We start from the raw sequence: 24114 nt of genomic DNA, 5'->3' as shown, positions 1-24114 counted from the left end.
AATTGATGTTGATAACCACAGCCCTGTGAAATTCGTTTTATTTTGTATAATTTTTCGTTTTATTTTCACAAATGTTTTATTTTCACAAAAGTTTTATTTCATTTTATTTTTGACAAATGCCGTTTTATTAGAGATATACATTAATAAAATAACTCAAAAGGATTTGTATCAATAACAGTATAGTATACATCATGTTTTAACTACATGCATATTTTTTATTAAACATCAGATTTTTAAAAAACATTTTGACAGACAGACCTCGTACATAAAAATAATTTAGTTACCGTAATTTTCGGCAGTAATGGTAACGTACAGCCCCCACTCTTTAATCAACTGCCTATTTATAGTAAATACTGCATGCCTTCTATAAAAATACAATAAGATATTGCGTTTTACGGTACGTTGTCACTGCGTTGGGGCTTGTTAAGCGTCTTTCTGACCGCTAGAGGGCAGTACCTAGTTAGAAACTGATTTGACTACAATAGCAGGTTCGAGGTCACAAGCTAAAACTGACGAATAATAAAAGGGCAAGATAACCTCTAGCAAACTCTTTTGTGTAAGGCAATAGCCCAAAATAAATAAACTGTACAGGAGCGTATATCATTAAGTTAAAGCATGCTTTTTCTTAAGAACTGGATACATGCATTATGCACGTGCAGGTGGTTTTACGTTTTCCTCCTTATTATAAAAAGTTGCCTTTTTTTTTTTTTTTTAAGAAAACAAAAATATATACAGTAGGCTACTAAAACCATTCCACAAATATTTGCTTATATCAGTAATAGCTAATAAAACAAAACAAAACTTAGGGTAGCCTGAAGTTTGACATGTAAAAACATAATTTAATGCATATTTTCCCAGGACATTTGGCAGCTTTAACTTAAAATAAACATGACAAGAAAGGTTTGTACTTGTTGTTTATAAGCCACTTCTCTCGCCTGATTTAAAAAAAAAAAAACATATTCTGTGGTAGAAAGGTAATCCTTATGCAGCGGTATTTTCTTTATGATGCAGTTGTTTTGTTTTTACACATTGCAGACAAAAAATACAAAATAAAACAGTCATTATTTGGATATAATTTTGGGACCTTGCGCCGTTTACTTGGCTGTTGCGTCATTCAGTACGTTTACATGCCTGCATCACTCATTTTGGTGAGCTCGATTTGGATGCAAAACAGTGGAGACCCGCACATTCTACAGTGTACCCAAGTTTGCCCTTGTGTCCTACATTGGATGTGAACTGAACAAGACTAACATCATCTTGACTAAAGACATTGTTGGAATATTGAAGCAGGGCAGCAACGTGGTTCTCCGAAAGAAGGGAAAAGAGAAGGAAACCTTTCCAGTGAAAATTATGAAGCTTGGTGGTAAGCTTTTTTTTTTTTTTTTTTTTTTGCTCACAAATTAGATTTTACTGTTGAATACTGGGAAGCTCTCATTTTTTGCTATGTACTGATGCAATTCATTAATCTATCTTGTACTTTTTATTTTACCAGATGCTGATAAACGCGTAAATCAAAAGCGGAGTTGGAGACAGCAGATCAAAAATGACGTTCAGAAGAAAAGAAAAATTAAGCTTTGTAACAATGAAAGCTGCCATAAGCCAAAGGTGTGATGTTATAGGCTACACATTTTTAATTAATTAATTAATTAATTTTACCAGGAAATTTACCTGTTGAGACCAAGGCCTCGTTTACAAAGGGTCTTGGAACACAGTCAAACAAACAACACATGAATACTTGTGTGGTACAACATTTTTCAGATATTCTAAAAACAATAAAATATGTAGGCTAAGTGTAGTGATCAGGTTGTATTGGGCTACTTCAACTCCAAAATAAGTAAACTCAATTTTAAACATTAAATTCCCTTTAAAGCTTGTGCTGTTTGGGAAGTGTATGCTACTGCTTATACTAAAATATGTTTTATTTTCATACACAGGCAAATGTCATCGCATAGCTCCCTTCGCCGCAACAACCTGACCGTATTTCACCTAATCAGCAGCGAACCCACATTGTACCTGCTCACCCCACAAAGAACTCTATTCTGAAAAAGCTTGTGCTGCAGAACGAAAAACAATGGAGAAGCATTAACAGCCTGAAGCGGCAAATTGTACAACTGCACGATGCAGTCAGATCTATTACCAAAGTTGTGAGAGAACACCTTGAACGAATGTAGAGTCACAATGAGAATGAACCTAATTATAATATATAGTAAGGTACATATTTGGGTGCATTACAGTTACAGATGTGCGAAGCAATACCAGAAGAGCGGGTTGCATACCCTGGGCATTAGAGTACTTTTTTGCAAGACGACGTGCATTTCACCCAAGATCCCTTTGTGGCTGCCATACCTGCCCCTTTACTGGACGCCGTGCAAAACCAGGTACTATGCAGTGCCACAGTTCTGCCAGACATTGTAGTCAACAGCATTAGCCTGGAAAAGGAAGTGGAAGTCCATGTCTTGAGCCGAGGAGGAGAGGAAGGATATGCTGCAGTGTTGTTCAGGGTGCTCATTACAACTGAACGGTATCACGAGTGGGCAACAAATTACGATGGATCCAGAGGCAAAAAAGGGCTGCCTACGAACTTGAAGCACATCCTATGGGGATACTTGCACAGGCGGTTCAGAGTGGAACCACAGCACAACAAGCTCATAATGGATCGAATAAACGAACATCTCTGAATGCCTGGAAGGTCAGACATCATGAAGTGATGTTAAACACTGTGGTGTATTGTGTAAAAACTGAAAGCATTTGTTTTTGTATGCAATTTCTTCAAATAAACATTATATTCACAGTACATTCTTTATGTGTATTTTTTAGGTTTACAAAATAATCCTTACACACCCCAACGTAACATAGAACACATTTCCTAATACCCCTCCCCCACAACAGATTGAATAAGTGTTGATCCACCTCCACTCATTCAACAGCATGTCAATCACTCAAATTCCCTTCCCCCAGTGTGAAGATTTATTTTTGGTGATTACTGGCGCACATCCACAACAGTGAAATATCAAAAGAAAACACATTGACCAATTAATCCCTTAATCTAAAAAATCTAAAACAAGAAACAGCTATCTTCACAATCTCTTAAATAAACAAACTAGATTTTTTTTAGAACATTTTCTTTTACTCAAAATAATACAAACATGTTAACTGTAAACATGTAGAAAAAAATACATGGAGGATGCGGAATCTGTAGCCTACATTAAAAGAAAAGCTACCGAAACTGGTTTATACTGCAAGCTGAAACAGCACAAAACATTGTCCTTAATTAATAAATAAATAAATAACATAGGCCTATATTGTATCAAAAAATAATATTCAACACAAGCTATACCGTAAATGACTAGGAATCACAGAGCTGATTTTGGGAATGTGCCAATACAAAGCGGATGGGCAATATAGCCTATAACCTATCGGGAGATTAAAAAATTAAAATTTTGCGGTGTCATAAGGGAATTCAGTGATAGTTTCTAAAGAAAACGGCAGACATTTTTATTAAAGTGCATGTGTTTATTCGATTTGTCAAATCTGTGTTCTTAAAAACCTCCACATGTTTGTTGGATCTCGGTATTGAAAAGTAAACAAGCGACACATTGATTAGGCTTATAAATTAATCTTTATTGTCACTATGCAAAGGTGATAAGTAGGCTAAGCTATAGCTTTATAAATTTGGTTTCTCATAAAGAAAAAATGTGAATATGAGGACCAGTGTAGCCTAAATGTGCAGAGATGAATAGCCTAAGTAGTATTATTACAATGGTTTATGTCAAAATTTGATTGGTGACCTTTGACCTTTTAGAGACCTTTTGACCTTGTTTATGAATATATGACTAGATGAATATCTAATGAGCAGGCAGTGTTTTTTATTGTGTTTTATATTTATACTGTATCTCCTGGACTGGCTTGGTTGGATCAGTAGGGTTGCTGGACATTGCTGGGGACACCTTGGATTCTTGAGGCCTGCAATCCACTTCCTGAAGTAACAGCAGACTGAGAATCAGCAAAATGGAAGGTGAAAAGCAAGCTATGGTTTGTTTATCCTGTGAAATGTACATTGTAGTAAATGCTACTTGCTTCGAGGATAAGTTTATATGTGAAAAATGTATTTCTAATCAGACTCTGTCAGAAAGTATTGTCTCCCTTGAAAGACAACTTTGCACAATGAGAAGTGTTCATTCAAATGAGCAGTTTATAGATACCAGTTTCAGATAATGTAATAATACATGACTGATCCTGGACTCGGAAGGAGAAACCTCCAATGATGCCAGGTTTAATTTGTTTAACCGCTCTCGGATTCCTGGTATTACAAACTGTGAGCCAGCAGAACGGGTTAGTCTTGCTAATACAGGGGATACAGAAGAGCTTCCAAATGGTCTAGCTGAAGAAAAAGGGAACTGGGTTTCTACCAGGAACAGAAAAAAAGGAAGAACACTGAAGTATGTCCGTCTAACAGATTAGATTCTTTGAGGACAGATCAAGAATTTGAAGATGGCAAAAGTGAGGTGCTTTTAGTAGGTGATTCCACTCTACGCTATGTTGATAGTGATTTTTCCTGCATAGACCCACTAAACAGGACTGTTACTTGTCTTCCGGGGGCTAGGGTCAAAGATGTGGAATCAAGAACGGACAGTCTTTTAAGGACTTTTAAAAAATGCTTGTTATTATTGTGCATATTGGAACCAATGATGTCAGGGATAGAAAATCTGAGCTAAAAGAAGGGTTCAAATCTCTCACAACTAATTTAAAAGCAGTAGGGTAAAAAGTCTGTCTTTCAGGTTTGCTGCCTGTTTTGGGCAAAGTGGAAGAAATGTTCAGTAGAACTGAAGCCTTAATCAACTGGCTAAAGCACTGGCTTTATAGACAGTTGGGACTGCTTTTGGGGAAGACCTGCATATAAGAAAGATGGCACTCTTCATTTGAATCTTTCACAATTTTTTGTCAGAATTTGCTGATTTCCTGTCTACATTATCTACAAAACATGATAAAATTATTTTGCTAGGAGATTTTAATATTCATGTTGACATTGAATCTGATTCTAAGACTGGAAGTTTTAAGGCTTTTAGGTTCTCTTGATTATATTCAGAATGTTACAGGACCTACACACAATCATGGACATACCTTAGATTTGGGCATTTCTTGGGGCCTCGATATTCAAAATTTGTTAATTGAAGATCTTACTGTCTCTGACTTTTGCATTCATTTTTACGCTTGTGGCAGTCTGGCTGAGTGGTGACGTCAGAACCAGGAAGTAATGGACACAGACAGGACGGGTGAAATGATGAAGATGCTGCTGCACAGTTTAATAGCAGAAAATAAACAGAAAATAGTTTTAACAAAAACAAAACACTGACACCACAAACAAACGACGAGTTGGTCAAACAAATAGACAGACTAACAAACGGTGGATGAACCCCAAAAACAAGTATCGTACGAGTTCTCTCGCACAAGTAGCATTTGTTTTTAGTTAATTATTTTCTCCTTCTGTCTCCCGTTCTCCAATCTCGAACACACAACAACCCCGAGTGGGTGAAAACATGCACCTTTTATGCATCTGTACCGAGACTCAATTGCTAATCAATCATTCAATGGAGTCTCGGTACATCTGCGTGTGAATTAATTAGTGCACTCCCGTGACACACATTATACACATTCTATCTGCATGTGAAGTGATGTACAATGCTTGTGCCTAAATACAAATCTACATTGCTCATAACCCACATTATATCTTGTGCATCTATACATATACACCCACATTAAACATACAACATATAAACATAAAGACGCACAGGAGCGGGCACACTACCACAATGCTATACTGCCTTTATCCAAGAAGAGGGTGACACGTACTATTAAAACTCATAGAATAAATTCTTCAACACTAACAAGGTTTTCCGAAATAGTGAGACTATCGCCACTCACCACTATCCACTCTCTTCCTACTGATGAGTTAGTTGACAACTTTAACCACCTTTTAACAAGTGAATTTAATGTTGTGGCCCCGGTTAAAACTCAAACTGTTCCTCCTAAAAAAAACAGCACCTTCAGTTAATAGTGCCTTATACATAATGAAAAGTGAATGTCGCAAATCTGAACGTAGATGGAGGGCTACTAAATTGCACATTTACTATGATATTTGGAAAAAACATCTGTTAAAATACAATGAAGCTTTGAAGGCGTCCAGACGTTGCTACTTCTGAAATCTCACTGATGTTAATAAAAATAATCCCAGAATACTCTTCTCTACAATTGACAGATTAATAACTCCATGACCAGCTGCTCTTCCCTATACTGAATTATTGAAGTATTTTCAGAATCCAGTTATTAATATTAGGGATCTAATTCCTCAAGATGGTTCTTATTTAGATGTGCCCCTTAGACTGACTGGCTCTGTTTCGGACTCATTCTCTGTGATTACTCCGAATGATTTGAATACATTAGTAATGCAGATGGAATCCTCAACCTCTTAATTGGATCCAATTCCTACTCTTTGATCTTTGTCAACAGGAATAGTTCCTGCTGCCTTCAAAACTGATTTGGTTAAGTCTTTACTTAAAAAACCTAACTTAGTTCATGAAAAGGTAGTAGTCAAACAGCTTAACATATATCTGGACAATAGCAATGTCCTTGAAAGATTTCAGTCAGGGTTTCGATCTGCTCATAGTACCGAGACTGCCCTTGTCAGAGTGTTGAATGACTTACTGAGGAGTGCTGACTCTAACTCCATATCCGTTCTAGTTATTTTAGACCTCAGTGCTACATCTGATACTGTGGCTCATGCTATTTTGATTGATCGTCTGAAACGCTGGGTTGGCCTGACAGGTAACTGGTTTAAGTCATATCTCATATCTCACTAACAGACAGTATTTTGTTTCTTCAAGGTTATCCAGTATTACTTGTGGTGACCCCAGGGCTCTGTTATTGATCCAGTATTATTTTCTTTGTATATGCTGCCACTGGGGGAAATCATTTGTAAACCTAGTATAGACTTTCACTATTATGCTGATGATATGCAACATTATATTTCTGTAAAACCTGGTGACTCTGCTGCTATTTCAGTTGTACTACAGTGTCTTGCTGACATCAAGTTGGATGTCTCAAAATGTTTTGCAATTAAACTCAGATAAGACAGAAGTCCTGCTGTTAGGTTCTCAGCAACAACTAGAGCTTGCAAACTCCCTCTAAAATGACCTCTAAAATAAAATCTGATGTAAGAAACGTGTGGTTATATTTGATTCTGGTTTGAGTTTTGAGGCACATATTCGAAAAATTCTAAAAGTGTCTTTTTTATCACCTATCTAACATTGCTAAAATTAGGTCTTTTCTTTCTTGGCTGATGCTGAGAAACTAATTTATGATTTAGTTTCAGTAAGACTTGATTATTGCAATGCTTTATTTGCTGGACTTCCACATCATGTCTTATCAGGCTTACAGCTTGTAAATGCAGCAGCTAGGGTTCTGACTAGAATGAAAAAAACAGGCTCATATAACTCCTGTGTTGGCCTCATTGCACTGGCTTCCAATACATTTTAGAATTGATTTTAATATCTTACTATTAACATGTAAAGCACCAAATGGCTCAGCACCAGAGTACCTAAGAGAGAGTCTGTCCCATATAAACCTCTGCACACTTTAAAGTTGGCTAATGCTGAACTTTTGTGCCTCCCAATGGTAAAATTGAAAAGAAGAGGAGAAAGTGTGTTTTGTTTTAATGCTCCCAAGCTGTATATATATGATATATAAATTGTCTGCAAAACACTAGACCATGCTGTTTAGTCTTTCTTTATTTATTTATTTATTTATTTATTTATTTATTAAAAATTATTTTTTACCCTGGTTTTCTCCACAATTTAGTATGCCCAATTATTATTTGTATCCTCGGCTCGCTGGAGCAAGCGTACTCTGAAATGTGCTCTTGCCAAGCCGTTATTTTTCGGACTGTGGGTCCACAGCGATGTCACCAGACCTATAGTGCCGGAGGACACAACAGATCTGGTGGCTCCACTGCAGAACCGCAGGCGCCCTATCGGCCACAGGGGTCGCTGATGCGCGGTGAGCCGTGGATTGCCCTGCCGACCTAAGCCCTCCCTACTCCTAGGGCACATTCGGCTGCGACATCCTGGATTCGAACTTGCGATTTCCAGGCTATAGGGCACATCTACTCCACTCTTTTTGATTTTTCAAGTTCAGACTTTTAAATGTATGCCGTGGGCTATGCATTTTGTTAAATATTAAAAAAGATTTATTTATTTTTATGCAGGGGGAAAACTGCTTTTATAAAGGTTTTCCAACCCAAAAAGTTACCGTTTATGTCGAAAAATAGTCCTGGGAAACTGGATTAGGACAAGTAGTTTCCCGTAGGTGAAAGAAATATTTTGCAAAATTATGTTCTTGTCACCACGAAGAATATACTATTGTCAAGTAGTTAGTTTTAATTATAAGAATGGAAATAAATACATTTTATTAATTGTGTTTCTGCTTTGAAAAAAAAACAAAACCACCGTACCATGTATATTACTACGACTACTGTTATTGTAGTAATACAGTAATATAATAATATGAACTTGATAAAATAGAATGTCTGCACACAAATCACATTGTTTATTTTGTCGGGATCTGCAGTAAAGGACATCAACCAAAACTGCAGCTGTCTCTTTTTCAGACATCTGCGCCATCAAGATCCTTACCTTCAATAGACCGGACCTGCCACCAAGCGTGAACTAGTGACGGATCATTGTGTTGGCCCCACACTATGTCCTCGCTTGAGTACCACATGTCCGGTATATTGAGAGGGGCTGGAGTAGCATCTGCCCTGGATGGCCCAGTAACCTCGCCCTCTCGGTCACACAGCGTTCCGACTCCCTTTGACTGGTGTTTGTTACCATTCAAGCACTCTCCCACCAGACCCCAGCCTTGTCTCAAAGGTGGTCCCTCCCATTTTGCGGTCCACCTCACCTTATTCATTTTTCTAGGATGGAAAATAGGGGAAAACATTTCCGTGTGAAAAGGAAACACATTACCAATTAGTTCCCTTTTCTTCTTTTCTGCCACGTTTATGTGTGCGGCTGAGACTGCCATTATTTGCATCAGTTCGTTGAATTTTGGTCAGTCTTGGCCCAGAACCTTTCCGCCATCCCTACAACTATATGACATTTTATTGGTCCTACCGATAAGTATACTTTTAGGGTGGGGTATGCCGCCGTGTCTCCATGGATAAAGGAGATGGCCACCTGACCTAGTGGCCGCCACGACACACCGCGCAGGAGAGCTGTTCTAATTAAGGTTTGCTCACAGCCCGTGTCCACTAATGTGCGGTTTTTCACATTACCTAAAACCACATCAATCATCAATCACATCAAGGGCCCACCTGACCATTATCCCCACGCTTACCTATCTCCGGTGCCTAATTACATGCGGCTAAGTCACACTTCATGGCAGCGGGGCATGACCTAGCCAGATGTCCCGGTTGGTTGCACCTAAAACAAATCGGGGGGACTGAGGGAACAGGGGTTAAGAATCTGTCCCGCTGCTGGTATGGCAACGGGGTAGGGGCAGCACCTCTACCCCAGCTGGGGGCCAACCTTGGTCTCCATGGAGGGGAGGCAAGTGGGCCCATTGGGGTAATCAGACTGATGGTGACAGGACTGATGGTGGTGGTGGTGTTGGAGGAGAGAGAGGTAGAGGTCGGCTGCTTCGAAAGGCAGGAGCCAACAGTATCCCAATTCGGGCAGAAACTGGGGAGTCCTCGAAGTCCTCTGCCAGTTTTATGACTTCCTCCAGGGTGTCAGGGTTGTGGCACCATATCCTAGTCTGGGTATTGGCGCTGACCACATGTCAGAATTGTTCCACCACTATTGCTTCGTTGTACAATAGTTAGTAAGTTATAGCTACTGTGAAACATAAATTTGAATTAAACAAATTTCATTGTTTAGTGTTTTAGTCTTAATGCAGTAGCTCACAATTTACATGTAGATTGACTAAAATAATGCCACACTTTTATAGCTCTACATTTTCACTGACAAACACCTGTCACTGAATAAAAGACAAGACCTTCAACAACAATGTATGTTGGCTCACAGTTAGGAGATCTGATGTTGATACCCGGTAGCTTGACGTCAACAGAAAGCTGTGGCGTACTGAGGACATTCTGTGCAGTAGATTGTTGCATTGCTCAAACCTTGTTTGCGTCCTTAGGAGCAATTGTCTTTGTTTTTTGGCTGTTTTTTTTTTTTATTTACAATTTTTGTTATACAATAAAAACATAGTAACAAACTGGGTCATGTGTTAACATTTCTCATGCATTCAATATACAGTGATACAATACAGTCAGAATATTGTAAAATACCATTACAGCTTTTATATTTGTGGATGTAATACAGCAGGTTCTAGAGAGTCTATATGGGATAACCAGGGGGCCCAGGTTTTATCAAATAAGTGTAGGCTACCTCTTAGCCCATATGTTATTTTCTCTTGGGGCAACACATATTTACTTTGTGGATCCATTGAGAAACGGTGGGGGGATCCTCTTCTTTCCACTTAAATGCTATACATCTTTTATCAGCCACCATAGCCAGGCTAGAAAAGTTATTCATTCTTAGGTTTGAAAGATTTAATTCTGTATAATACCCCAGGATAGCAGTTAATCGGTTAAATGTAGTTTTTTTGTAGCTCCTTACTCACCGTTCTCTCTATAGATTGACACCAGGGTTGAAGTTTGGAGCATTCCTATATCATATGTAGGAAACTGCCTATCTAAATCTTACATCTGGAGCAAAATGGCGAGACATTTGTAGGTATTACGTACTTTTGTTATCTACACGGATTTATAAGTTTCGAGGGGACCGCTTGGCATGTTGACATGGTATAGCCAAAATGTGTTCCTTTGTACTGGAACGGTGGACTTGTTCTTACATGCCGAGAATTTGGGCTTCATGTAATGTTTCTGTGTAGGCCAATATGTTGAAGTACTTTATGAGAGTAACCAAATGTTTAAAACTAAAAGTTAATCTTTAAAGTGGTTAAAACATTCATACTTTCTTTATTAGTATTCTAGTTTGTTTACATTTGTTAGACTTGAATTTGATCGAAGTTCAATGTAATGGAGCAGTGTCCCTTTAAGAAATTAATAAATTGAAGAGAGGTAGGTGATGTCACAGAAGATGTGTAAATATGTCCATGGACTTAAAAAAAAGTGTACCGTCCGTAGTTGTAGTGTACTACAAAGATAAGAAATAAAAGAAAATATATCTAAACGGCTTTACCATTACTGAAAGAGACACTACTCCACGCAAACCTGAGTAGTTATTGTTTGTACGTATTGAAGAAAAAATGTGTATTGATTTATTGAACATTTAACTCGAACTGTGCAAAAGAAAAGCTAAAGAAGAAAACGGTCTTGTGTGTGTTTCGTTTAAGGGTGCAACAAACACAACATATATTATGATAATAATAGGAATAATACATATAGTAATATTTGATACTGTAAATTATTAATTTAAATAAATAATAATTTCGATATATGAGGTCAGTGGAGCGTCTTGAGGCATGTACTTTTTTTTTTTTGCAAGTGTCAGGATGTTTAGTGGTATTTTTTTAAACTATTTACTTAATACGCGATAGCTTTCGACAAGTTCGAAGTTGACTATAAAATCCAGTCCTGTGAAAGACTTGTGATGTGATTTATAGCTGGAATTGAGTAGATTTGATCGGGCGATAGCAAACCACTCCCCCTTCTCAACCCGCTTGTAGTCAACAAGCGATAGCTGCTTTTTAAACAGCGAAAAAGGCTTGTTTTGGTTCCGTGAGATTTCGCTTGGAATTTTTCTTGTGTTTTATTGCCCTGAATGCTTTTGCGTCCTTGTTCAGTAAGTGCTAACTTTGATTTGGTCTGGCACGTAATTTGATTCTTATTGGCACATTTGCCACACAAGTAAATAACACAAATGCTTCCAGGTAACGTTAGCAATTTAGTTTAGTTATATTTGTACATTTGGTGGCACTTTATTTTTTTAATGAAATAAATGTTCTCAAATTAACATATGCTTAAATATATGTGTATTATTTTATAGGAAAACAACATAATTTATTAATATATAAATTACAATATGTGCATTTTTATACTCGTTTATTCTGGGCACCCACCAGAAATTAAAAAACTTGGCGCATATACCGTCTAATTTTTCTTCTTCTAAACTCAGTCAGTTAGACTGGCGGTTGTTATGTTGCTCAAGTATAAATTGGATAAATTACAATCGTTTTGTATATTTTATTTATTCGACTGATAAATCATGATTATCGTGATAATTTACAGACGATAACGAATTGCTGAAAATGTCATTATTGTCCAACCCTATAAGGTTGACCATCTTACTTGTCAATTTAGTGAAATATAGTTTAGCTTGTAGAGGTTGTTAAAGTGACTGTCTATGGATTCCAAGATATTTAATTCCTTTAGCTTTGATTTTGAATGGAAAGAGCAATTCTAGTTGAGAATAATCTGTGCCTGTTAGGGGAAGGATCTCACTTTGACCAGTTTCATATATCCTGAAATACTACCACAATCCTCAATAATTTCAAGAAGAGCTTTTAATGAACTTTGTGGTTTTGTCAGAAACAATAAAATATCAGCAGTGATTTTTGTCTCCTATGTCAAAACCCATAATATTTATGTTAGCCCTGATTTTTATCAGCTGGGGGCTCAGTTACTAATGCAAATAGTAAGAGAGATAGTGGGCATCCTTGTCTGGTGTCCCAGGAAAGAGGAAATGAGTTTGAGATAATTCAATTTGTGCAGACTCTAGCTCGAGGATTGTTATACAGAGTACGAACCCAATTTATAAAGTAGTAACCACATTTAAAATGTTCTGATACTTTTGCATGTAACCCCACTCGACTCGGTCAAAAGCCTTCTTCACGTCGAGTGAGAACGCGACAGCTGGATTGTCTGAGCGCTCAGCCTCATGGACAATGTGAAAAAAAGCCTTAAATTAGTACTCCTGATTCTATCCCTAACAAAGCCAGCTTGGTCTGTGTTAATCAAAGAAGGCAGGATTTTTTTCACGTCTAAAGGCTATTGTTTTGGCTAGAATTTTTAGATCTACATTAATTAGCGATATTGGGTGGTATGATTCACACGTAGAGGGTCCGGTTTGCATATTATCCAGTTTGCATATTACGAAAATGAATGCTCCTTGATGTGAGGGGGTAAGAACATATTTATATAGTTTAAATAGGGTTGTCACTTCATAGAATGTTTTTAAAAAAACACTTGTATGTGTCTTTACCCAGAGGTCACGCTAACTTTTCTGTTTGTCCATTCATGCCCAAAATTTCGCGTCCCATCCATAAAATACTAAACGATTGTTAACACAAAAGCTAATAATCTCCAGAGATGTGCATTGTGGTACATTTTTATTAATGTTTAAACTCTATGGCATAGTAGTTTAAACAGTCTCTGTCTGTGTAGATATACATATGAACGCAGGCACACTTTGAACTGTTATATACTAACAGTAGACCGTTCGCATGACGAGACAGGATTGTGTGTTTTCATATTTTTCTGAATTAATAGCATTGCCGTGTCTGTGTCTTTTAAGCTAAGATTCTTGAAAATCTGTAAATTCACGTGTGTATGTATACAGTGTCTTGAAAAAGTATTCAGCCCCCCATCCCTTTTTTCACAAGAGTCTCAGATTCAGAATTTGAAATAATTTTTGCAGTCAATTGCAAGACTAAATTTCCTCTTGTGCAATATATTACCTCAACAAGTCACACAATTTGTTGATGGACTCCACCTGTATAAGAAATTAGTGGATCACCTGCTTTAAATTAATCTTTGAGGATAAATACCGCTCTCTCTCTATGGTCTCACAGTATGGTAGAGACTTTCAAAAGAAAGAATACAAAATGAAGACGAAAAGAGCATTCTAAGCAAGTCAGGGATGTGATTATAGAGAATCACAAATCTGGGGAAGGGTACAAAACCATTTCAAAGGCATTGAACATCCCTCGGAGCTCAGTGCAGTCCATCGTACAGAAGTGGGGAAAACTACGAAACTACCACCACACTGCCTAGGTCAGGCTGCCCCTCTAAACTTAGTTGCCGGACAAGAAGGGCAATTCTTACAGAAGCTACTCTGAGGCTATTTGTGACTGAATGAGTTACAGAAGTCAGTGGCTTCGATGGACTATAATGTTCATGTATCAACAATCTCCAAGGCATTCCACAAAAAGGGCCTTTATGGGAGAGTGGCAAGGAAGAAGCCCTGGCTGAAAAGAAAACATATCCTTGCCTGCAAAGAGTTCACAAAACGTCACCTAGAAGATACTGCAGTTATGTGGCAGAACGTCTTGTGGTATGATGAGACTAAAGTGGAACTTTAAGCGGCATTTGTGGCGCAAATATAGAGAGTGCAAAATATAGAGAAATCCTGGATAAAAACCTCTGTCCCTCTGCCAAAAAACTCAAACTGCGGACAGTGATCCAAAGCACACTGTCAGAGCAACACTGGAGTAGCTTAAAATGAAGAAAATAGATGTCCTTGAGTGACCCAGTCAGAGTTCTGACCTTAATCCCATTGAAAATCTATGGCAAGACCTCAAAATTGCTGTCCATCACTGTTCCCCAACTAACTTGACACAACTTGAGCAATCTTGCAAGGAGGAATGGACAAATATTGCTCCATCACGGTGTGCAATGTTAATAGAAACTTATCCGAAAAGACTACTGGTTGTAATAGCTGCCAGAGGTGGTTCAACCAAATACTGACCCAGGGAGATGAATACTTAAAAAATGATGACATTTTAGTTTTTTTATTTTTTTTATTTTTATTATTTTACTGTTTACTATTTTCTTTCTTTTGGGGGGGGGGACTCTGTGAAGAAGAATGTGTGACTCACAAATAAATAATAAATAATCTAATGCATTAAAATCCCAGACTGTGAGACTCTTAAATGTGAAAAAAGGGATGGGGGCTGAATACTTTCTCTCTCTCTCTCTCTCTCTCTCTCTCTCTCTCTCTCTCTCTCTCTCTCTCTGTGTGTATATATATATATATATATATATATATATATATATATATATATATATATATATATATATATATATATATACATACACACAGCTCTGGAAAAAATTAAGAGACCACTGCAAATTTTTCTTAAATCAGCATCTCTACATGTATGGCAGCCATTCCATTCCAGTGTCTGTTGAATTCCAACACAGGCACACCTCATTCTACTGAATGAGGTACTGATTAGGGGATCACCTGAACCAAATCTTATTTAACGAGGAAAAGTATAAAAACCACTCCTGTGGTCATCACTATCCTCTTGCAATAGGACCAGCTGGATGGCAAAACAGTGCTAGTAGTACCTCAAAAGTAATTGGAATAAAAAAATAACCATTGACCATGCCCAAAGAGTTGAAAAGGAAAGTTTTGAGTGAGGAAAAGAAGGGTTCAATTCTGGCTTTACTGGCAGAGGGATACAGTGAGCGTTGGGTTGCTTCCATCCTTAAAATTTCAAAGACGGCGTTTCATAAGAACAAGGTCAAGCAGCACACATTGGGGACAACAAAGCTACAGACCGTCAGAGTGTGAAAACGACGCTCCACTGACCGGGATGACCGCCAACTCATTCGAATGTCACTCAGCAACCGTAGGATGACATCAAGTGACCTACAAAAAGAATGGCAAATGGCAGCTGGGCTGAAGTGCACGGCGAGGACGGTTCGAAACAGGCTCCTAGGTGCAGGGCTGAAGTCGTGCAAAGCTAGAAAAAAGCCTTTCATCAGTGAGAAGCAAAGAAGAGCCAGACTGAGGTTTGCAAAAGACCATAAGCATTGGACCGTAGAGGACTGGAGTAAGGTCATCTCTGATGAGTCCAATTTTCAGCTTTGCCCAACACCTGGTCGTCTAATGGTTAGACGGAGACCTGGAGAGGCCTACAAGCCACAGTGTCTCGCACCCACTGTGAAATGTGGTGGAGGATCGGTGATGATCTGGGGGTGCTCCAGCAAGGCTGGAATCGGGCAGATTTGTCTTTGTGAAGGACGCATGAATCAAGCCAAGTACAAGGTTGTCCTGGAAGAAAACTTGCTTCCTTCTGCTCTGACAGTGTTCCCCAACTCTGAGGATTGGTTTTTCCAGCAGGACAATGCTCCATGCCACACAGCCAGGTCAATCAAGGTGTGGATGGAGGACCACCAGATCAAGACCCTGTCATGGTCAGCCCAATCTCCAGACCTGAACCCCGTTGAAAACCTCTGGAATGTGATCAAGAGGAAGATGGATAGTGACAAGCCATCAAACAAAGCCGAGCTGCTTGAATTTTTGCGCCAGGATTGGCATAAAGTCACCCAACATCAACGTGAAAGACTGGTGGAAATTGAAAATCAGGGTTATTCCACCAAATAATGATTTCTGAACTCTTCCTAAGTTAAAACATTAGTATTGAATTGTTTAAAAATGAATATGAACTTAATGTTTTTGCTTTATTCGAGGTCTGACAACACTACATCTTTTTTGGTATTTTCACCAGTTGTCATTTTCTGCAACTAAATGCTCTAAATGACAATATTTTTATTTGGAATTTGGGAGAAATGTTGTCAGTAGTTTATAGAATAAAACAAAAATGTTCATCTTTTTTGCCCAGCAGCTCATTCACACTCACTAAAGTACATCTTGCCATCTCGATAAACAAGCCACGGATACTTCATCTCCCTTTCAAAATTATAAGAACATATTTTTCGTTTGCGTTTTTCTGCATTACTACTGCTTGCAACTGCTTTGGTCACTAGTACTTGTAGAGTCAGAAGCAGATGCCTGAGAGAGATGCAGATGTTATTATCTTCTTCGTGGCAATCCCCTGATGCTGACTGCTTAGCAAAAAAGACTTCTGATTGCCAACTGACTGACTATCAGTGTACACTCTGCACTAGGTATTCATTTTTGTTATTACAAAAAATCTGTCAGGACATCCCTGTTAAACTAGTGGGGAAAATAACAAAAGCACAACATCAGCTACTTTTTTTCAAGGGACGTCACTTGATTTAAAAATAAAATCTTCAAGCCTTACTTGCGTGTGTGCGTGTGTGTGTGTGTTAGCGTGTGCTATCTGAAAATACTGAAGAAGTAGGCTTCCATTTAGATGTACTGTATTGGTTTTGTTGGTACAGTACTATAATTTCAACAGAATAAGTATTTTAATTCAGAACGATATGATTCTGAAAGTATCCACTGCCAAAACTAAATAGACTACACATTAACTGTAATACAGTACATACTTTTAAATCTGGAGTATTGTAGCAGTATGTAAAATTTCCCATTACCGACCCAACAGCAAAATTAAATCTAAATGTTATCCATGCACAGAACTGCATAAAACGTAAAAGGCAATTCAATTTAGCAAAACCAAAAGATTTAAAAAAAAAAACAACAAAAAAACACAGTTTCCAGAATTAAAACAGTATCCAAAGTCAGTATTCAAAATTGCAGATTGTAGTGCTCGATGAGGCCCTAATTTCACAGTTCACGTGCAAATGAAAATGCACAAAAACAACTAAAGATCACAGATATATGAAAAAAAAATACATCACAGTATCTAGAACTGTTTAATTATTAACTGTTACATTACCCTAGTTTGTCTCTTCACTTTGTTTTGGCTGCATTTTCATCAGGTGAAACTGGAGGAAGCACTGTGTAGCTGCACAATATAAGACAGACTGATTTGGCATTAGAGAAATTTAGTTTTTTCTGTTTTTGTTTTTAAACGTGGGCTGTGAAGGATATTCAGATAAATTGTAACATTAAAGAGATGGGCTTTGTATCAGAAAACTGGTGGAAAATCGTGTGTGACGGGTAAGTGCATTAATTTGTTACATATATAGAATCGGGATTTATTTTAATCTTAATACAAGGGCGGTAAAACGTGACTGACGTATATCTGGGTAACGGATTACCGAGTGCTGACTGTATTGCAGAATACCTTTTTTTTTTTTTTTAAACCAGCAAGTATCTTACTGTCATTTTGCAGTGTAATAGATTACTGTGAATGAGCATGTCTGTGTCCCTTTTCCGTTCTGTGTGTCCCGTGAACGGAAGCCAAAATATTTTTCCGTCCAATGGATCTAGGATGCAAAACTTTGCGTTAACACGACCGCTGTTTACCGGATTATAATATCATGAGGGCAGTTCGCAGACAATAGCACAGGCAATTTCAAAGAGTTAAGAAATGATATCAATATTATCTCTTTGTATCTCCCCCTGTTGAAGTGTATAAGGTGTTATAAAAATGTTTGAAGCATTTCATTTCTTTTGGATTACTGGTCAATGATACATCTTTTTGTTGTATATATGCTTAATGTGGGAGTTTGTAGTTTGATTTTTTTTGTTGCCAAGATAAAAGTTTGTGCCCCTTATCTCCCAGCTCATAGTATTTTTGCCTGGTTCTAAGCAATGCTTTTTCAATTTTGTAGGTATTAATGATATTATATTGGTTTCTTTTTCTAGTAAGTATTTTTAGAGGCCTATAGATCTTGTTTTAGTGTGATCGACTTAATTTGGATTCCAATTGACAGACACCATCTTAAGCTATCCAAACATGCTGCTGATGAGAACCGAGACAACAACAGATGGTGCTATCTGCCATCAAAGTTTAATGTGGGGTGTTTTTTAGGGAGAACCAAAATATAAAACTGTAGCTGATTGAAGCTAGACAAATACCCTGTTCCTATAGTTATTTGTCTGGCTCCTGTCCTAGTGATTTATTTTTATAGTTTAGAATTTAGCATTTTTCATCTGAAAATGTTCCCTGTGAATTCTTTTAAAGTGCCTATGTAGCATTACAGTTGGCTGCTACAGTACATGGATGATAAATGTTTTGAAAAATGACCACCTATTATAAAAAAATAAAATAAAAAGCAAGGACCTAAAGGACCTAAAGGACCTAACTTGTCACAAAACTGTTATTTCCAATTCATCTTAAGATGTGCAATTGCTTTGGATTTAATATTCAATTATTCACTGTCTACTATCTAACTGTGCTTTTGGTAGACAAAACAAAAGAGTGTGCATCATCACCTTTTATGAATACACAACAGGCTATTATCCTCTTCCAGGGATGCATGGCCTCGTTGATGGCTGTAGTGGAGTGGGGCATGTGTATGTCACACTTTAAAGTTTGGCATAACAGCTTGTTTTACTGTTATGAAACTGGCCACGGGCCTTCTCTTATATGGAGGATATATGTATGTCACACATTTTAACATATTTAGGGAACCAAAAAATTGGCACCATTACTAGTATAACAAATATGTTATTCTACACTTCTGTGTGCCAAATTAATGTTTATAGTTAGGCTTTAAAGGCTTAAACATAAACAGTGAAAGAAAATACAAATCCTAAAAGTGATAGTTGTTGAATTGTACTGTAAATCACTGTATTTCTATGTAAATCTATGTAGAATTTGAAGCTTAAAGCCTATATTCCGGTCCTTGAGGGTTCAACATAACCAGAGTTACCCTGTAACTGTATGTATGAATCACCACGACTTGTTCTATTGTGATGGAAGCATTCCTACATCTAGGAATCTAAAAATGCTTCATAGTTCCTGATGTAAAGGGTCATGTGTACTAGATGTTTTTTAAGATGTCAAACTTAAAACCCCCCTACCTGGACTTACTTCTTATTAGAAAAGATGCCCTATTTTAGTTTCTCCCACTAGATGATAATGGGTAATTTTTCTGAGCAAGGTTATATTTAAGAATCATCAAGTGTGAACAAATGAAATGTGTCCAGTAAAAGCTGACAGCAACCTACCCAGTTACTCTGCATTCAGTATTGCACAGTCCTGTTTCATCTTCTTAGAGCAGGGCGCCATGTGTATTAAAAAGGACAGACGCCATCATTTAGCAAAGCCAGACAATAAGCGGGGCAGTCAATCTCAGGCTCAAAGTCAGAGATACAGATACAAATGTAAACCCATTTTTCCAATGAATCTATACTGTGTTAGGTACTGTATACTGTGTTACTGTGTGTTTTATACACATTTTGTATCATTGTTTATTATCACCTGAGTCTTACAGTACTGTGAAATAGTATTTGGCCGCTGTCTGATTTTCTGCATTTTTTACACTGAATGTTATCAGATCTTCAACCAAAATCTAATATTAGATAAAAGGGACCCTGAGTAAACAAATAACACAACATTTTGATACTTATTTCATTTATTTATTAAAGAAAGTTATGCAACACCCAATGCCCCTCTGTGACAGAGTACTATAATAATATTATAATAAATCCGATTTAACTGAATATGTTTCTGAACAGGCTGTAGACACAACACATGACTTTCCTAGCTTTCTGCATTATTGTATGTATTCCTGCAAGATCTTTTTCAGCATCATTGTGATTGTTTTGATATTTTCATTACAGTGTCTGTGATCACAAATCTGGTTTGACCTGATATTTTTGTTTCACATTGGGTCTTCCTGTTAATGTCTTCTGAATCCATAGCACCAGCAATTTCATTCCAACCTGTTCAACATTTCATTGGTTCCTGACTCCTCTCCCAGATGTCATTTGACTAATGTCTTATTTGGTTTAGTGAATAAATGATAAAATAAAAATGGTAGCAAGAGTTTAGTGATGTAATATCTCTAGTGACGTGTTGTGATCTCCATAAGGTTGCCGATTTACATCCCAGTCAATGCATACTCTACAAGCAGAGTAGAACATATTAGATTGGACTAGTGGGGCAAATGCTCAGTAAATCCTCAATGATGGCTAGCAATTGGAAATGCTTTCTCTTTTTAGATCAGTGATGGCTTCAGGAATAAGGTTAACAAGAAGATCGATGACCTGCTACAGCAAATGGAGGAGGGCCTGAAGACGGCCGACCCACACGACTTTTCTGCTTACACAGGATGGACAGGTGAGTGAGTGTTCACTGGATCTGGTACATTTTTTGTCAACTAGAAAATATACGCTTTGGTATATTGGCTTCTTCATAACCTGTCAAAACATCATAACTCAGAGACATTTTGCCGTAATGATTTCCTATTGCAGACACACTGCCATATTGAGGTTATGTGACTTTATAGGTTTTTGCTGTGTAGAGACAGTTCACATTGAGTTAATCAAGTATACGTCTCGCAAACCGCAAGGTCAGGTTGCTATGCCAAGTTAAATGTCATGCTTACATCTGCGTTTTATTCTGTTGTGCTGTTTTCCAGTTTGTATGTCTGCTTTTACAACATTGACATCAGCATCTAGAAATGAATAAAACATGACAGAAACTTAAATAGGAAACATACAGTAGTTTTCCAGATTCTGCGTTGAAATGATGGTTGTGTTTGCAGATTGTAGTACGTTTTCCAGAAACTCTTTTTTTTTTTTTTATTTTCTTAGTGCAGTTTATATACTTTATATTGTTGTGTGGCTGGTTTCACTTGATGCTGGAGGGGTTATCAGACTTAATATCCTGCTAAACCAGCAGTTGCTGCACTACCAGGAGAAAGCAGTGAAAGACAGTGCCTGTTACTGATCACGCAGCCTTGCTATTTCTGCTGCACTAACAACATGGGTTGAAAAGGTTATATTAATTTAACTTTAGACCTTCTTGAAGAAATGTAACTTCAAATATATTTGACAATTCACCGATCGCAAAGCAGATTTAATCGACCGATCAGAGAGATTATAACCCACGCATGCTCAGCTACGCTTAGTTACGGTATCCAACCGCCATAACCACGGACAAACTAATGCTATATTGACATAGTTTCGCAATGTTATGGTATCCTTTTTCTTTTTTTTTTAGTTAGTGGTGGAAAATGGTAAAAAGGTGTGTCTGGGGGACTTACAACAGGTCACAAGGTACCCAGAACGTTTGGAAGGGGGAATATATTTTATTCCTTTCCCAAAGCCAAAGACGAATTTTGAAAAAAAAAGTGTACTTTGGATCAAGCTTTGCGGGAGACCGCAAGATAAGCTGCACATAGAACGCATCAGTAAAGACACTACGTCTGCTCCAAGGTATGACGCCCAAAACAGATAATGTGTGGTGAACCTTTTAAAAGCTATTCAAACTGCCAAGACTTTAATGTATTCCAAAATCCTGGCATGTTGTTTGAATCCTATACATTGGGATATCACTGTTTTCCACTATAAATAAAGACATTGCAGTTTTTGCACTTTACCTGTTGTTGTAAAGGCTCGTTTTTTTAGTAACAGTTAATAATTAAAAATATATCTCAGAAACTATCTGGAAACAACTGTGGTAATAATAATACAATTAAAAAAAAAAAAAAGTTCACACAGTTTAAACCAAACTTTGTCAAAAGGGAGTTCAGCATAACTACAGAATAATTAAAATAAAATAAAATAAATAATGAACTTCCACGTCATTCTGATCCTTTTAGAATAAAAATGCAGTTGCAAAACATTTTTCGAACAGTCTGTCACACTCACTTTATGAGTGCAGATTAGGATTAATTTGTTTGTGTACTAAATAAAGAAACAAATCCGCTGTTGCCAACAACTATAACAATATAACTGACAATGGCAGTACTGTTTTTTATCATTCAGAAAACACTTAACCACATACTTTTTTTCTATATTCTCTGTTAAGACCAAAAATGAGTTTACGTTCCTGTGGTAACTCTGACTCTGCGTGCGTGCGTGCGCGCGCCAGTGCAAGTGCAATAAGGCCTGACAACCGGCCTTTTATGTTGAATATATGGATGCCTCAGGGGGTTGAAAGGCACAAGACGAACCCCCGAGAAGTCGGTATATCCAGTGTATACGGACGCCCTGAAATACATTTCTGAATAAAACTGGAAAAAACTGAAGCCTACGTTAAATTTTGTAGCACAGCTCGATATGCGGTGATTTCTGTAGTGTTTACAAACTGCTAAAAATAAATTATTTTAGGTGACAAAGTCAGGGTGACCTGAGTATAAAGGCAGCGTGTTTTTTTTTTTTTTTCTTTTTTGGTATCTTCCAGTTCATTTATATGTTGTTCATCCAAAGGTCAAAGGTCATCAGCAGGTCTATTTACTACTTTGGGATTTTTTGCAGGTAATGGGTCACTCAGTTTCATAGTTACAGTTGTACATCTGTAACTGTAAAAGCAAGATGGCTACCGTCCAATACTTTTCAATTCTGTGAGGCAGCGCAGTGATTTATAATATGTAACAAGGCTCCAACTGTCCATCCAATATACGGACAGCTGGAACCTTGCTCGACCAATCACATTGTTTGTATCATGTTCTATTGCCAGCCCTGGATTATTTAAAAAATAAATATTATATTATATATATATATAGTATAATTATTATTTTGCTTGATACTCACAGATATTTGTTAATCTAAAAGCCACTATGTTTTAAACACATTTTAAAACGCTGCAACAGCGATATTACTAGTTCATTGATGCAACATTATTTGTACTAAAAAAAAATATCAAAGTAAAACATAACAAACAGTAACTGTCTGAGAAGTGTCTATTTATTCTTTTTAATGATTACTGCTTTGCACGTGTATGTTTTATATTTGGTTTTTAGCACTTTGTTGATGGGAAACCTCACAACAGTTCCTAAATCCGATGCTTTTGTTGACTGCGGCACAAGATTTTGTCAGTTTTCCAAAAGGACGCTGTAACGTTTTGTTTTAATTCGCAAAGTCGAACACTTGAACTTCCTGCCGCTGTCATTTTTATCTCTTTAACTTTTCCGACATAGCAACAGTATCTAGGGTGTGAAAAGTGGGCGGAGCTAAAATTGGATTTGCGATCGCTGAATTATGCCAAACTGTTTGAGGCACACGGAGAGTTTTACAAAGCCATTAAACCCGTTGGTTACATTGCTGCATGTTTTTGTTCTTATCTCAGGCATAGCCCTGCTGTACCTGCAGCTTTACCAGGTGAACAACGAGCTGACCCATTTGCAGAGAGCCCTTGACTATGTGAAGAGGACCATGCGCAACCTGAATGGCAGGAGGGTCACCTTCCTGTGCGGCGATGCGGGTCCGCTGGCTGTGGGGGCTGTGGTCCACCATAAACAGAAGAATGCTGCTGAGGAAAAAGAATGCATTACAAAGTAGGCACAACAGCACAACC

General features: G+C 37.6%; 1 protein-coding gene across 5 annotated transcripts in view; it reads left to right on the top strand.

Moving 5' to 3' along the window:
* Positions 1-24114, top strand: part of LOC121313087 (lanC-like protein 2) — a 59550-nt gene that overhangs the window by 3503 nt on the left and 31933 nt on the right. For 4 of the 5 annotated variants that reach the window (XM_041245236.1, XM_041245240.1, XM_041245235.1 and 1 more), the window contains 2 exons: positions 20814-20931; positions 23887-24094. In XM_041245236.1, coding sequence (XP_041101170.1) covers positions 20814-20931; positions 23887-24094 — 326 coding nt within the window. Of the gene's footprint in view, positions 1-3887; positions 4016-20813; positions 20932-23886; positions 24095-24114 lie in introns of those variants that run through there. The other variant, XM_041245237.1, reaches the window with a different exon arrangement.

This window comes from Polyodon spathula, chromosome 3 (assembly GCF_017654505.1).
Source record: "Polyodon spathula isolate WHYD16114869_AA chromosome 3, ASM1765450v1, whole genome shotgun sequence".
In the NCBI taxonomy this organism is placed as follows: Eukaryota; Metazoa; Chordata; class Actinopteri; order Acipenseriformes; family Polyodontidae; genus Polyodon; species Polyodon spathula.
This window is presented reverse-complemented; position numbering and strand designations above follow the sequence as displayed.